The sequence below is a fragment of the Alexandromys fortis genome, unplaced genomic scaffold (assembly GCF_014885135.2).
Source record: "Alexandromys fortis isolate MF-2015 unplaced genomic scaffold, M_Fortis_MF-2015_v1.1 scaffold_39, whole genome shotgun sequence".
NCBI classification, from domain to species: Eukaryota; Metazoa; Chordata; class Mammalia; order Rodentia; family Cricetidae; genus Alexandromys; species Alexandromys fortis.
In genome coordinates, this window is record NW_026067918.1 from 2,221,618 (window position 1) to 2,239,003 (window position 17,386).

At 40.5% G+C, this 17,386-nt stretch overlaps 2 protein-coding genes across 3 annotated transcripts in view; both read right to left on the reverse strand.

Annotated features, from left to right (window-relative positions):
- Oca2 (OCA2 melanosomal transmembrane protein) overlaps positions 1-17,386 on the reverse strand; it is a 206,787-nt gene that overhangs the window by 110,850 nt on the left and 78,551 nt on the right. For both annotated transcript variants that reach the window (XM_050140365.1, XM_050140364.1), the window contains exon 18: positions 16,458-16,585. In XM_050140365.1, the coding sequence (XP_049996322.1) occupies positions 16,458-16,585 (128 nt within the window). The remainder of the gene's footprint in view (positions 1-16,457; positions 16,586-17,386) is intronic.
- Positions 6,258-6,650, reverse strand: LOC126500447 (60S ribosomal protein L32-like). Its single transcript, XM_050140366.1, has one exon. It carries the CDS (start codon positions 6,648-6,650, stop codon positions 6,258-6,260), a length of 393 nt encoding a protein of 130 aa, XP_049996323.1.

The window sequence follows — 17,386 nt, forward strand, 5'->3', positions numbered from 1 at the left end:
TTTCAAAGTTGTTTTAATTTTCATTCCCCTAATTAATAAGGATAATGAATTAAGAGGTTTTTTAAGTCAATTTATTTCTTTTACTGAGAAATTTAGACTCCATCTTAGTTAAGGTTTCTATTGCTGTAAAGAGACACCATGACCACAACAACTCTTATAAAGAAAAATAATTGGGGTAGCTTATATTTTCAGAGGTTTAGTCCAAGATCATCATGGTGTGTCACTGTGGCAAGCAGGAAGCATGGTGCTAGAGAAATCGCTGAGTATTCTATATCTTGACTTGCAGGCAACCGGAAGTGGTCTGAAATACTGAGCACAACTTAAGCATACATGAGACCTCAAAGCCCGCCTCCATAGTGACACATTTTCTCCAACAAGGCCACACCTCCTAATAGTGACACTTCCTTTGGGGGCCATTTTTGTTCAAACTACCATAGACCCTTAATTCATTACCAGAGTTGGACACAATTCAGAGATCAGCTCCTGCATCTGTGGCTTGGGGAACATTCCAAAAGAGAGAACCAAAAGACTACACCAGCCAGAATACAGGAAAGTCTGTTGTGAGACCCTCTCCTGGAAATGGTAGCATAAACAAGAACCAGAAAGTAATGATATCAACAGGCATGTAACACAGAGTGTAGGAACATCTCACAGGGTCCCACCGCTAGACAAAGATCTATAAGTAACTAGTGATGTCTAGGGAGGAGAATTAGCCTCTTCTTCGGATGAGGCCCATGACTGATTGCCCAATACAAAATGGTCATTCCTTACTTACCTATATCTGAAGAAAACAGTAGAGGAGGAGCGGAAGGGGCAGGGGAAGAGGAGAGGTGCTATAGAGATTTGCATTGGTATGGATCTTGGTTTATTGATACAAATGTAAGATCAATATAGCTATATGTATATTTCTGCTCTTGATTAAGGTATTGTGTTTGTACAGCTCATTAAATATGCAATGGATAATTAAGAATACAGGTTAATAGATAGTCATCTGTAATAGTCAGTTTGTTATCATGTTAGTTAGGTTTTTCTAGATGTTAAGAGATGTATTTCAGATGGATAGTTATTCTTCAAACCTCTCAAAGACTAAAAGAATATGGCATTTAAAATATTTTAAGAACTTAGATTTTTCATGACATGAGACACATCTGCTACTGACAACACCAATCTATTTCAAGAAGAAGATGGGCATCGAAGAGGCTCCTTATGGAGCTTGCTAGCCAAAAGAGTTTCTTTGTTAACCAACAGTAATAAAACATATTCATAAAGCCCAAATCATCAGAGAAGCATCTTTTTGCAAAGGATAGTTATTACAGAGCATACAACTGGTGAACGTGCCGATTATAAATGATGGTTGAATGTTCAGTCATTCATGGGCATTTCTATCACCCCAGCAAGGCAAAGAGAAGACAGCAGGAAATAGGGGAGGGGTTCAGATATCTTCCCTGAGATATCAGAGGCAGTTCATGGTTTCTAGCGGAGGGATCAAGATCTTCAGTGGTAGAGCTACTGTTAAGTTGCTTATGCCTCCGTCATGCAAAAAATAACGTTTGCCAAGCTCTTGTAAGAAATCACAATAACGCCATTGGGTGACTGAAAATAAAGACTTGAAAACAGAAGGGGGACAAGTTGGGGCAAAGGAGATGATGTGCAGGAGTAGGAGGAGGGCCGAGAGGGTGACTGGGTAAATATGATCAATATATCTTACACATGCATATTAAAATATCATGATGGAACCTATTATTATGTATAATTAACATACGCTAATAAAAACTTTCAAAAAAATTAAATTATGTCTTAAGACAAAGATGATTTATTCTAAAATCGAAAGCTTTTTCAATAATAGTGAATTAATTAATAGCTTAAATTACATTAATTGATCTAAGAGGAACATTACCACTATAAATTCTAGAATGAAAAAAATCAATCCTTAGAAAAATCAGTACCCATTAATAATTAAAAGACTCAAGAAAATATGAACTGAAATATGTTTTCTCAGTATGATAAAAGGAATAGACCATCTCAGTGTCAGTATCTCATTTAATAGGCAAATGCTAAAATCTTTTCCTCTATACAGTCACAGTTAGACTTCATGGGCTTAAATTGTAGTTGTATACCTGACTAACATGTAGTTCAGTGGTGTAAAAAGAATGTCCCGTCTTGAATTTTGATGGATAGCAGAGATACATGGCCAGCATGGGAGGTCCGAGGTGGCTGTGTGTGGGGTTGCCAGCTTGCTGACTGGCTCTGGACTGGCACCAGGAACGCAACTTTAAAGAGTGTTCTTTCCATTCTATAGTGGACACGAGTGACTCCCTGTGCCGGGGCTGTCCATGCCGTTTCGTTTATGCTGCAAATCCGAATTTCTTCTGGAAGTGTGAAATTTTGTTATCTCTTTAGAGAAGAGTGACCCCAGGAAAAATCTAAGTCTACAAGCCTGTCTCTGGAAGAAAAATCATACGTTCCTGCTGGAGTAGCTGAGTAACAGAGAACTTGACTAGCAATGTGAGGCCCTAGGCTGAATTCTAGTACAGCAAGGAACCATAGGAGGATCTTCATCTAGAAAACCAATAGAGAATATGTTGATAGAGAACAGTGTGCACATTATAAACAAAGATGATATGTTCTTATAAGACATAGATCTGGGCTTGAGCAGAGACAAAGAAGACTCATTCTGCTTCTCGACTGGATGAAAATATAAACACACACTGTACGTTGATACAAAAAGGAATGCACAATTATCTACTGAAAAAGAGAAACTATGAGATAACTGAGCCTGCCAGACATTAAAAGTAAACCAAAAGTTTCACACTGTATCTTTGTACCCTACACGAGTAGATAAGTAGACCATGGGACACAGAGAGAAGTCACAGGTGTGAAAAGTTAGCCCACACAGAGTGGAATCTAGATGGCCCCAATATAAGTATCCTGTTTAGTGAGTGTTCCTGAGACAACAAGGAACACATTTGAACATAAAATAAAATTGGATCCAAGCAGAACAAGAATTCTAAATGAGTCAGAGAATTACGAGTTAAAAATAATGACATCCTAAGCAATGGATAATTTCCCTTTTAGCCTGGACGTACATAAAATATTTCTAAATACAAACAAAAGTCCTCGTGCATAATTCATGAATGTGGTAAATAAAGGGATCTGAAATTTGCATGACAAAAAATAGACACCAGCACATGCAAAGTCACAGCACAACTGTCAAAGTGGGAGAAGAGTGAGGCACAGCACGCACCATAGCTAGGAAGCTCTGCTCCTTAGTAAAGGAAGGGCTTCCAAAACTGCGAAAGAAAACTCCAAACTCAACAGAAAATGGAACACTGGGCAGGTGTGGTGGTCACATCTGCAATATGTGGGGTCCGAGGCAGAAAGATTTCTAGTTCTAGGCCAGCCCAGGAAAGAAAGCAAAATCCTCTCAAAGAGAAAAGAAAAATGGGAAATTTGACATGCATGCACATCGCCAAAAAGGTGTGAAGATGGTTCTCAATCATGAAAAATATGTCAGTTCACTCACGAAGGAAACGCAAGCTGAGGGGCTGGAGACGGCGCAGGGGTGAAGAGCACTCCCTGCTCTGGCAGCGACCCTTCCGGCTTGACCAGCAGCTCTACAGCATCTCACAACTGCCTGCAACTCCAGCTCCAGAGGCTCCAACCCTCTGTGCAAGGCTGATTCTCACACTCACACTTCTATACCAGATCTGCCTCCTGATTAATAGCCGACCAAAAGCTGTTCAGACTTCTCTGTAATTAAGAGAAAACACGATCTTCGCTGAACTGTTTTCTTTTTCTTAGATTAATTTCAGCCACAAATTAAATCACTTAGTTCTTATTCCCCTAAGGGTAAATGTTTTATGGGTTTTTTTAAGTTTTTTGTTTGTTTGTTTGTTTGTTTGTTTGTTGAGACATGGTTTCTTTGTGCAGCTTTGGAACCTGTCCTGGAACTCACTCTGTAGTCCAGGCTGGCCTCAAACTCACAGAAATCCACCTGCCTCTGCCTCCCACTGGGACTAAAGGTGTGTGCCACTGCTGCCCAGTCATATTTTGTTCTTATATTAATAGAAAAGTCTAAAAGTAGCTATACAACTAAATTTTACAAAGGTATATCCTGACTTACTAATATGAAGACAATCAATTCTACGTGTATCTACACTATTGGATGGACAGGGAAGACACAGTCTCCCATCCTAAGCTTATGTGCAGAAACTGCCTGATTTTTATTGGGATTCTGCAGTACAGTAATGAATATAAATGAGAAGGAATTGAGACCTAACAACCTTTCATTCATGTCAAGGCAACAAAGCAATTATGCTCAATTTGGCTCCCTAATTACTAGGCTGACACAGATAAAGGAGAAAAATACTAAAAATCAATTGTAGGTTCTCAAATACCACAAAGCAATGAAGAAGATGTGCAGGAAAAAAAAAGTATTTGAAAAATCTAAAACAACCTACAATAAACACCCAAGAAAGCAAATGCCACGCAAGTCTTCTCACAGAACCACTTTAATGCTCACAGTAATATGAAAACAGCGGGAGGCATTGCAGTTAAAGCAGACACAACCCAGCGTCAGCGATCTCACCTGCTTCTGAATGGATGGTTGTCCACTAATCTGGCAGAGCCCTGGGTGTTCCAATTAAAGTAATATACAAGTCAATGACAATTAGAAAAATTTACCCATATACCAATCATGACACCTCCGTGTGGCGGAAAATGCACCAGAAGGATCATTCCAGGCCCGTTTTTAAACACTCTTGGCGACTGGTCTTGCTTTGCACCTTTTCTTAGTCGTTGTCCCATTGCTGTGAAGAGACATTATGACCAAGGGAACTCTTATTTTTTTAAGATGCATTGAATTTCAGGCTTGCTTACAGTTTCCAAGACTTAGTCTGTTATCATCATGGCAGAGAGCATGGTGGCAGGCAGGTGTGGTGTTGAAGAGGTAGCTGAGAAATATGTCCTGATCTGTAGAAAGAGAGAGACGGAGACAGAGGGGCAGGCAGAGACAGACAGACGAGACTGGGTCTAGCATGGCCTTTGGAAAGCTCAAAGCCCACCCCCAGTGACACACTTCCTCCACCAAGGCCACACCTACTCCAGCAACCTGACACCTTCTAATCCTTGTAATCCTTTCAAAGAGTTCCACTCTCTCATGACAAAGCCTTCAAGTATGCGAACCTATGGGGCGGTTCTTATTCAAACCACGACAGTATAGAAGACATATCTCTGTTAGAGTGACATGGTTAGACTCAGAATGCCTGTCACAGAAAAACTAGCTGCTGAAGGGATTGCTGAGGGACCATTTCTGAGAACTGTCTGTTTGGGTATCAAGGCCACTTTTCGTTGTTTTTACTCTGGGGATTTTGGGGGGGGCAGGGGTTGTTCGTTTGGTTGCTTTTGTTTTCAGTGTTCCTATGCTCTGGGTGGCAGTCCTCCATCAGGTGTAGGAGCAGAAAGGATGCTCTCCCATTCCACAGGCTCCTTCTTTAGCTGTGCAGAACCTTTTGAGTTTTATGAAGTCCCACTTGTCAGTTGTTGGCCTCAAGGCTGGGCTAACAGGCTATTCAGGAAGCCCTTTTCCACACCTATATCAGGTAGGCACTGCCTACGCTTTCTCCCAGGAGTCTCGTCTCTCAGTTTCCACGTCAGGATCATTAATCCATCTAGAGTTGCTCTTCATACAAAGTGAGAGATAGGAGTATATTCTTCTTCGGGTGGCACCCAGCTGTGCCAGCTCCATCTGTTAAAGACACTTTTCCCCCCATTTGTGTTCTTTTTGCCTCTGTCAAATACTAAGTGGCTGGAGTCAGATGCACCCGTGTTTGGACCTTCTGTCTTATTACATTGGTCTCCATATCCGTTTTTGTGTCAGTGCCATATTGTTTTATTACTACGGTTCTGAAATAAATCTTGCTATCTGGAAAGGTAATCCTTCCAGAATCATTCTTTTTGCCTACAATTATTTTAGTTATTTTTAGTCTTCTTTGGCTCCATATGAATTTTAGAATAGCATTTTTAAATTTTGTGAAGAACAAGATGGGTATTTTAATTGGAATTGCATTAAATCTTTTGGCAAAAGGGTCATTTTCACAATATTGCAGGAAAATGGTTGGAGCTAGAAAACATTATTTTGAGTGAGGTAACCCAGACACAGAAAGACAATTATCACATGCACTCACTCATAGGTGGTTTTTTTTTCTTCAGTTTTTGTGGTTTTATTTAAACACAAATAAAACATGCACGCAAGCCATCTACTCATTCTCTTCGCTGCGTAGCCTGGTGTTGGGACTGGTGACTCTGATGGCCGGCTGTGCTGTTCTTTCTATGATGGCTTTTCGGTTCTTGGAGGAAACACTGTGAGCAATCTCAGCACAGTAAGAGTTGTTGCATGTCAGCAGCACCTCCAGCTCCTTGACGTTGTGGACCAGAAACTTCCGGATGTGCTTGGTTTTCTTGTTGCTCCTGTAACCAATGTTGGACATCAGGATCTGGCCCTTGAATCTTCTCCGCATCCTGTTGTCAATACCTCTGGGTTTCCACCAGTTTCGCTTAATCTTGACATATCGATCTGACTGATGCCGGATGAACTTCTTGGTCCTCTTTTTGACTATCTTGGGCTTCACCAAAGGCTGGAGGGCAGCCATGATGCCGCAAAGGAGATGGCCAATAGGTGTTTTTTTAAACATAAAACAATGAAAGCCATCCTACAAACCGTTCTTTCAAGGTCTTTGAAGAATTTTGCTGGGATTTTGATGGGTATTGCATTGAATCTGTAGATTGCTTTTGGTAAGATTGCCATTTTTACTGTGGTATTCTTTTCTGTTTGGATGAAATATTCCATAGACGTCTGTTAAGTCCACTTGAGTCATAACATCTGTTAGTTCTCTTATTTCTCTGTTTATTTTTTTTTTGTCTGACTAACCTGTCCAGTGGTGAGAGGAGAGTGCTGAAGTCTCCCACCATTAGTGTGTGGGGTTTAATATATGATTTACGCTTTAGAAGTGTTTCTTTCACATATGAAGATGCCCTTGTATTTGGGGCATAGATGATGTTCAGTATTGCAATTTCCTCCTGGTGGATTTTTCCTGTGACCAATATGAAATGACCTTCTCTTTGTCTCTTTTGACTGATTTTAGCTTGAAGTCTGTTTTGTTAGATATTAGGATAGTACACCCGCTTGTTTCTTAGGTCCATTTGATTAGTATATTTTTTCCCCAACCCTTTACTCTGAGATGATGTCTGTCTTTGAGGTTGAGATGTGTTTCTTGTAAGCAGAAGAAGGATGGATTCTGTTTTCATGTCCAATCTGTTAGCCTATGCCTTTTTATAGGTGAGTTGAGTTCATTTATATTAAGGGATATTAATGACCAGTGATTGCTATCTCCTGTTAATTTAGTTTTCATCGTTGGTGATGTTAATTTGTGTATTTTTTCTTCTTTGGGGGGAGTTCATTACTTTCTTTCTTCTACTTAGTTGGGCACAGGGCCTGGTGATCTTGTTTATCTTCACAAGAACCAGCTGCTATGGTTGCTGATTTCTTTATATTGTTTTCTTTGTTTCTGTTTCATCACTTTCTGCTCTAAATTTTATTATTATTATTATTTTACTGTTGACTTTGATTTGGTTTATTCTTGTTCTTCAAAATTTTTGCATTGTGTCATTAAGTCATTTATGCGTGCTCTTTCTGATTTCCGAATGTCGGCACCTCGAGCTATAAATGTCCCTGCTCTCAAAGTGTCCCAGAAGTTTTCTTGTGCTGTATTTTTCATTGTCATTTAGTTCCTGAAAAATTTTTGTTTCTTTCTTGATTTCTTCTTCAGCCCATCCAGCATTCAGTAGGGAACTGTTTAATCTCCATGAGTTTGTGGGTTGACAAGAGATTTGTTTGCTGCCAATTTTACGTGTTACTGCATTATGGTGAGAGAGCATACATGGAGTTATTTCAGTCTTTCTGAACTTGGGAGCCTTTGCTTGCTGTCTCAGGATGACCACATCTATTCTAGAGAAGTCCCATGGGCTGCCGAGTAGAATGTGTTTCTCAGGTGTGATATCGTCTCAGGTGTGCAAACTTCTGTTATGTCTATTTAATGTATGATATCGATTAATTCTAAAGTTATTTTGTCTGTTTTTTGATCATGTGATCTGCCTATTAGAGAAAGTAAAGCATTGGGTTCACCTACTATTAATGGGTTGACATTGAGACTGGATGCACCACAGTTTGGTGTATCTATGTTAAGAACCATATTATATTCTTAGTTACCAGCTTCCTTGGTTAGAATGATGTATCCTTTATCTTGTCGGATTAGTTTTTGGAATTTGGAAGAGGAGTCAAGACAGGGTTTCACTATGTAGATCTGGCTGTCCTGAAACTCACTGTGTAGACCAGGCTGTCCTTGAACTCATAGAGATCTGCCTGTCTCTGCTGCCTAAGTACTGGAACTAAAGGTATTAATATTAGGGTAGCAATGCCTGCTTACTTCCTCCTCAAATTGTACTGAAGACCTTTTGTCCACTCTTGTACTCTCAGACCATGTTTCTGTGAAGCTATGTTTCCTGTAGACAACACATAGCTTGTTTCATGGTCCTCTCTGTCAGCTTGAGTCCTTTGGCTGGAGAAATTAAGTCACTGCTATTTAAAGGAATGGCTTAGGGACAGGATAGATGAACTTCCCAGTGAGCGCATGGGCACGCAGGCAAAAAACCAAAAGCTTCCTTCTTTCGCATCCTTTCACGTGTGCTATCACCAGGAAGGGTGGGTCCTCCTACTTCCAATGAGCCAATCAGGAGAAATCCCTCACACGTGTGTCCAGTGTTTGGGATTTAGTTATTCCAGGTGTAGGTAAGTGGGCAACCAAGCTTAGTCATAACACAACTTCAACAGAAGCTTAATGTTCAAGAAAATGTCAGCAGTAATGACTATCTCTCAACAAAGAAAAGCTCGTAACACCAGATAAATGATTGGTAAGTCATTTAAAGAACTAGAAGTGATACTCCTCACACTATTCCATAAAATACCAACAGGGAGAGCACTGCCACACTCATGCTACAATGGGGAGCTCGCTGATGCCAGTGGATAAAACACAACAAAGAAAGAAAAGTATCTGGCAATTCTCCCGATGAACAAGGACACATCAATTCTCAATAAAATTCTTACAAATGGGATTGAGAAACACATTCAGAAGATTGAACACTATGACTGAGTTCATTTCCTTCCAAGTTAACTTCATTATTTGCAAATCAGCAAGTGTAGTTCAGCAGACAATCAGCGTACACAATAGTCTCAGTAGCTACAGAATAAGCCTCTATTATTATTCATTTCTATGAATATTTGTGTGGACAGGCAAGCACGCTCATAGAGGCCAGAAAAGGTATCAGATCCCTCTGAGTTTGAGTTACAGGCATTTTCAGGATGCTCAGTTTGCCATGTGGGTTCTGGGATTTGAAGTCTGGTCCTCATGATTATGCAACAAATGTCACCACTCCAACCCAAGAAAAGGCCTTTGCCAAAGTTCAACATCTATTTGTGGTCAAAAAAATCCTGAAGAACTAATAACATAAATAAATCATGATCAGTGTAATATAATAAAGGCCACATGAACTAACAATGTTCTAAAGTGAGGAAATAAGACCATGTCTTCTAAACTCCTAAATGAAGATGGCCCACTCTGTCCACTCCTATCAATATGCTGCTTGAAGTCTTAACTGGAATGATCAAGAAAGGTGAGAGAAATAAAATAATATAAATAGAAAATGAAGAAGTAAATTATTGATATTTGCAAAGGAAGTGAACCTATAATAAAAAGATCCTGATACCCCCACATGAAAACTCTTTGATTTATCTGGTCAACACTTTTAGTAAAGTAGCAGGATATAAAAACAAACATGCAAAATTAATAGCTTTCCTATATACCAAAATATATAGCGAGAAGTCAGAAATAAATCATGTTAAGTATATCTTCAAAAAAAATAATAATCGTGGCTGCAGCACACAAGAGAGTGGGCTCTGCATCCCATCTGGGGAACACACTAGAGTTGACCCTGTGGTCCAGGTACAGGCGAGCGAGCTCTGAGGTCCTGAGAGCAACAGAGCTGACCCTGCCCCCAGTCTCATCTGCAGTCCTGAGAGTAACAGCGCATCTGCCATGGAGAAGCATGGGCGAGGGAAACCCCTTCCTTCTTGCTACCTGTAGCAAGCAAGAGAGCTGGTCGTGGGGTCACACAAGACAGTGAGAGAACCAGCCCTACCCCCCACCAGATGCAGCACACAGGAGAGTGGACCCTTCACCCTGGCCAGGGAACACACTAAAGTGACCCTGTTCTCCAGGGTGCAGGTAAACAAGAACAAGAGAGTTGACTCCCCACCCCCATCTATCTCACCCCTGCCACAGCCCCTGCAGCAATTGATAGAAAAGGCCCTAAACCTTGCCTGGGCAAAGCAGTAGAGCTGCCCATGGCGCTATGAGTATGGGTGACCTGGATCTGAAGACCTGAGAGCAAGAGACCTGGTTCCCACTCTTTGCTTCAGGCTGCGCAGGGTGGGCTAGCCAAGGCAGTGCTGGAGAGCTCACTCAGGTAATGACCATGAGGGAAAGCTGGCAGACTGACCAAGCCAGCTACCACCCAGGTCCAATCAGGGCTAAGAGTTGTCCCATCCCAGTGTCCACCTCATCTATGAACTGTGGAGCATGTGAAGGGGCTGGACCTACAGATCTGAAACAGCTGGATCTCCATGACACAGGAAAACACTAGGATATCCAAGAGAAGCCCCAGTGAGAGCCCATTGTTGTAGCAGAAACAGACCAATGATTCATGGCAATAAACACTTGCAAGTAAAGATGAATGGACCAAAGGGTACAATGTGTGACTCACTGGGCCACTCAACAGCTTCCACAACAAGATTCTTCTCTCTCTCTCTCTCTCTCTCTCTCTCTCTCTCTCTCTCTCTCTCTCACACACACACACACACACACACACACACACTTGGTTTGGTTTTTTCTTTTAAATTTGGTTTTATTTCTGGCGATTGCAAGGGCAGAGGGAAGATGGGAGAGGATTGGGAGACAAGTGGGATCGCCATGCCTGATGTGACATCTACAGGGAATCAATAAAAGTTAAAATAATGATGATAATGACAATAATAATAATAATCTGCAAAGAACGTGAAGACATCTCCAATAAAAATTTCAAGACAGAATCAAATGTGTTCAGTCATAGCCCAGAAGTGTATATGACCAAAAATAATAATGAATGAAGTCTAACACGAAATCATAAACTACTTGAAGCATTATAAGGTGTTCAGTTGGTTGGTTGGTTGGTTGGTTAGTAGATAACTCTATTTATTGTTCAGTTCTTGAATGGCTCCTTTGTGAATGGTTTCACATTCCAATTTTACAAGGTTAAGCACCTGCTAGAAGATTCAAAGAGCTTTAATGCTTATATATTGGCAGGTTCCATATTTTAAAAATGGTCATATCATTAAAAGTAATCTACAGGTTCAGTACAATCCCCATCAAAATATTAACAACAGAATAGAAAAAAAAAACTCTTAAATTTCACATGGGAGCACAAAAGACTACAGATAATCAAAGCATGATGAAGCAAGAAGAACAGGGCTGGAGACATCAAACTACTTGATCTCAATTGTATCACAGAACCATAATATCAAAAATTGCATTGTACCAGCACAAAAACAGACACGTAGACCAAAGAACGGAATAAAGTGATATGCCCAGAAATAAACTCGCACAGCTATAGCCTCCTAACAAAGCTTCCAAAAACATAAACAGAGAAAAACACCGCCTCTTCAGCAAACACTTCAGGGAACACCGAATGCCCACACATAGAGGAAGGAAATTAAAGCTGTGTTTCTCATCCTGGACAGAATCAATTCAGAATTACTCCAAGCCCTGGAGGAAAGACCTAAGAACTGAAGCTGCTGAGGGTACCGTAGGTAAAAATACTTAAGGTACAAATGCAAGCAAAGACTTTTCAAAAAGGTTTCTGATAGCAGAGAAAGGAATGTCAAGAAATGAAAAAAGGGATTGTATAAATGCAAAGGGCATCTGTGCAGAAAAATCACGGCCATCTGTGCAGAAAAATCACGGCCACCAGAGTGAAAAGGCAGAATACAAAATGGGGGGGGGGACTTTGCTAACTATATATCAGATAGTTAATATCTGCAATTTATAAATAGCTTCAAATATTAAACATCAAAATAATATATTGCCCAATCCATAAATAAGCCAGTAAACTGAAAAGGCGGTTGTCAAAGGAATTACAAACAGCCAATAAATACCTGAGAAAATGTTCAACATGCTTAGCATCAGAACGGTGAACATAAGACTGCTTTGAGATTCCATCTGACCACAGTCAGAATTGCCATCCTCAAAAATAAAAAATGACAACAAATGCTAACATGGATGTGGGAGTAGGGAGACTCATCCTCCACTTGTGGAAATGTAAACAGTATAACCACTATGGAAATCAGTTGGAAGTTTGTCAAAAAGCTAAAATTAGATCTACCACATGATTCAGCTGTACCACTCTTGGGTATGTACACAAAGGACTCTATATCCTACTACTGTAATGGTAAAAGTAAAAAGTAAAAATGCTGCAGGTCCCCAAGTGGCTGCAGGGCCATGAGACCATGCCACAGGTCCCCCGAAGTGGTGGCAAACAGCAGGCAGTGGGCCCCAAGAGCAGTCAGTCCCAGGCAGGGATGGCACAGTTCCCTGAGTGGCTGCAGCAGGCAATGAGTCCCAGGCAGGAAGCCATGTGGTGGGTGAGAGACCTCAACAGGGCAGCCAGTCCTATGAAGAGAGACAGACAGATGGGCATGCCATAAAACCACACTGCAGGTCTCCAAAGGCAGCTGGTCCCAGGCAGGGAGCCACGTGGCAGGTGAGAGACAGAGACATGGATAGGCACACCATGCAGAATGAGGTTGGATATTTATTTAGTGGGTTATGGAAGGGAAAGGGGGAAGGGGCGAACAGAGAAAGAGAGAGGGGGGAGAGAGAAACAGAAGGGAGAAGGGGAGAAGTGGGGAGAACTTTAGCTTGCCTCAGTGGACAGGGGAGGGAGTGGGCATGACTTAAAGGGATAGAGCAGACCATCACAACTACAACTACAAAGATACTGGCTCATCCATGTTCACTGATGCTGTGCTCACAAAAGCCAGGAAATGGAAACAGTCTAGATACCCATGAACTGATGAATAAATAATGAAAATATGGTATATTTGCACAATGGGCTATTACTTAGCTTTTAGAAAAATAAATAAAATTATGAAATTAGAAGGTAGAAACAATCATTCTAAATGAGGTAACTAAGACCTAGACAAACAAAATTCAAATATTTTTACTCAATTGTGGATATTAGCTTTGAATTTTAAGATGTATGTGTTTTATTTGGAATAGTCATAGAAATAAAAAAATTAATAAGGGCAGAAGGTCTTTCAAGGGAGGGAAGACGGAATGACTGACATAATGGGTTACAAGGAGACAAGAACTAGGAAGGGATGGATTGTGGTAAGTGAGGTAGAATGGAGTAGGAGAAGAAAACTGTGAGGGGAAAAAACACCAAAGATTTGTATAAAAAGTCACATGGAAACCTATACTTAGAAGCTTCCTAAAACCCATCTATAAACATACATAACAAGAATCGGAATAAAGTTTTTCCATAAGAAAGCAGCAATGATCCTACCAAACACCAGAAACTAAACAAATAAAAAACACCCAGCACTGGCAATGGGTTACCTGTTTAGGAGTTGTTGGCCAGTGAAATATCAAAGAGCCCTAAACATTATAGGCTATTGCCAATGCTCCTGGTTACCCTCAAGACCTTGTTAAGGAAATCCTATTGCTGAAGATACCACATACTTGAGCACATGGAGGAATCAAATTGGAGTTGGCCTAGAAGCTTCCACACTATTGACTAGTTTTCATAGTAATAGAAGATGCCAAACAAACTACTAGAGAATAAAAGTAATTGTCATAACAAAGTATGAACCCTATGTACTAGAATAATAACCACCCTGGCAAGACATGCCCACTGGTGCAATAGTGGCATAAACATTATGGGAGTAACCAAACACTTTCTGCTTGGATTTAAGTTCAGCCCCACAAGATGAAATCTCTAGCTGGCATGATTATCAGGCTAAGAATATAAGTAAGGTTAGACAAGTGATAGGTCATATACCATGATTTACTACTGGTTTTCTGCACAATGCACCTGGGGCCTATCATTATACTCATGAGAAAATGCATCTAGCAACCCTTATCGGAGAAGCTTTCATCTTCAGTAGATGGTGATTAACACAGAGACTCACATTGGCCAAGGTGCAAAGAATAAGAGACTGCAGAATATCCATCCCTAAGGAAATACCTAGACTGCAACTCTCATCCCAAGATTCAGGAACCATTGAAGAAGAGGGGGCAGAAAGAGTGTAAGAGGCTATGGGTGGCTATAAAGAAGCAGTGTCTTCTGGGCATGGCTGGGAAGCTCCACGTATGGAGTCACAGCAGTTGTGACACCATGCACAAGACCTGTGCAAGCCCAAGTCAGAATAATCCCAGATTTCTGAGGCACTCTGAGCATCATTAGCTGCTGAATGTAGTATGTCAGAATTTTTCATGAATGTGGCCCCTGGTAAGTCCACCACACTCCAGTGAAAGACCACACTTCAAAGACAATGTGGGTAGCACAAATTAGCCTTTATAAGGAAAGAAAAGGGACACAACATTAAGTGATAAGGGAAGTGGGTGTATCTGAGAAGAGCTGGGGAAGGCAGGGTGAGTATGATCAAAGCACATGACATTCTCCAACATCTAATAAACCAAATAGTAGATGGTGGTGAGCAAAAGAGGAACCCCTATAAGTATTGGTAGGAATATAAACTTACACAGCTTTTATAGGATTCAGGGGGAATGTTCTTCAATAATTGCAAAATAGAGCTACCATATGATCTAAGCAAACCACTCCTGGATATGTACCTGAAGAATCCTAAGCTAACATACCACAGAAATTCATGTTCATTGGTGTTTACTCCCACACCATTCACAGGGATTCCACCTACGACCTTGAATCAGCCTAGACGTCCTTAAACAGATGGGTGTGTGCAGGCATCCACACGTGGCTCACACAATGAATATAAAAACACAGACCCATAATTAAGATATGTAATTGTAAAAACAATAGGCGATCAGATTTGCAGGAAAACAGACGGACCTGGAAGTCATTACAGAACCCACATAAGCCAGACTCAGAAAGACAATTGCTGCATGCTTCATCTCATATGTGTAATATAGATTGAATTGTATATGCATGTGTGTGTGTGTGGTGTGTGGGGGGGAGAGTCGTGAATGAAGATAAGGGACCATGAGTGGGAATAGGAAGAGATTGTTAGGAAGAGAGGATGTAAGGAAGGGTGGGAAGGGGGAGACTAATAGAATACATCAGACATGAAAGCGGAAGGGAGGATATCAGTGGGCTGGGGAGAGTGGAGTAGAGAACGAGAGGGTGTGGCAGAAGGGGGAGTAAGGGAAAGTATGACATCTGCATGAAATTGCAGTAGTAAAGCTCATGGCTGTGTATGCTAACTTTAAAATTCATTTAAGAAATACCAAACTATATTTCCAGGAGTCGCATAAGCCATTCCTTAGAAATTTGGGGAATAATTGTACCTTAAAAGTGGAAGCACACACAGGTCAAACCTGAGGGACACGATGAACCAGGGCACAGGTGGGGACCCCTTGGCGAGTAGGATTTTTGTTAGTTATTTTTCTCCCTCTCTATTTGAGGAAGGCACACGTTGATAAACAATGTCTCAAGATGAAAGTACATAGTGTGAATAATTTTTAGAAATAGTCACAATCAATATTGTGCAACCCACGTCAATTCCTTTTAGCTGATGAACTAGTTCTTGCAAGTCATTTTTCTCCAGTTTTAATTTTGAGCAAATTCTATGTTTTATAAACAAATTAAATTAAACCAAATTCACCTGTCACAAAAACAATTTAGGAAAAAGAAAACAATATCAACAAAGTCAATGATTTTATGAGAAGCATTTAAATGACTGAGATAAAAACACTGGTCGCGTTAATATTAACCTCTATTATTCTCCATTTAGTGAATATGTAGAAAGACCTGAAACCTTAGGCTTAGCTCTGTAAATAAATATGAAACATAAAATCAAGTAGAAGTTCACGTAGCCAAAAGTCCAAAGTCTAACCTCTATCAGTACAAAGTCTAACCATCATCAGTACAAAGTCTAACCTACATCCATACAAAGTCTTACCTCCATTAGTACAAAGTCTAACCTCCATCAGTACAAAGTCTAACTTCCATCAGTACAAAGTCTAACCTATATCAGTACAAAGTTTAACCTCCATCCGTACAAAGTCTAACCTCCATCACTACAAAGTCTAACCTCCATCCATACAAGGTCTTACCTCCATTAGTACAAAGAGTGCTGCAAAGAAGAGGAGAGTCGCCCATTCCACTCTGTGTAGAATTATCTCAAAGTCATGGGTGTCTGCTAAAATTAGCAACCAGATGGCCCCCAGCATAGCAATCCATCCTGTAAAACAAGCAGAATCCATCCTGTAATAGATCCATTGCTAACACACCAGTTGATGTTTTGTCTTCTGAATGGTTTATTTTTCATTGAAAGCAACTGCTGTACTGCAAACTGTGTACATTTAAAAGTATAATTTCTATTTTAGCTTATGTATATTTCATGAAGCAATACTGCAGTCAAGATAATGGGCATATTCATCATCCCAGAACTCATGCCCATCCATGCTCTGCCCCCCTCCAGATCCTTCTATCACTGAACAATACACTCCCAATAAAACATCCTTCTCTTATCTCTATAGATCAGTTTACATTCTCTGTAAATGTAGATTTGTATTCTCCTCTCTCACTTTCTCCCTTCTCTCAATGCTACAAATCAAACCCACAACCCCATGTCCTACCTTTAAGATATGCTCTGGCCCTCACAAGCACATTGATCTAATGGCACATATATTTTCTGATTACTTCTCAGTGGACAGATAACCTTGTCAGAAAAGCAGCATTTAGCACAATTACTTTAAGCTTCTTCCCTTTTGTTATGTAAGTCAAATTTCAAAGTTTTTCAGCAGTCACTGGTATGCCATTATCTGGCTATGTCATGATATACGGCCCATTTGCCAATTAAGAACATCCCAGTGGTTTCTAGTGTTTGGCTATTACAAATGAATATGACATAAATAGTCACAGAATGACTACAGCGACCTCACTCAATAGGAACAGAGCCTTGATATATGGCAACAATAAAGACTGGACCTGAGAAATGTACCCAGCTGCCTTTAGAGATTACAGAAGCATTAAGACTGTC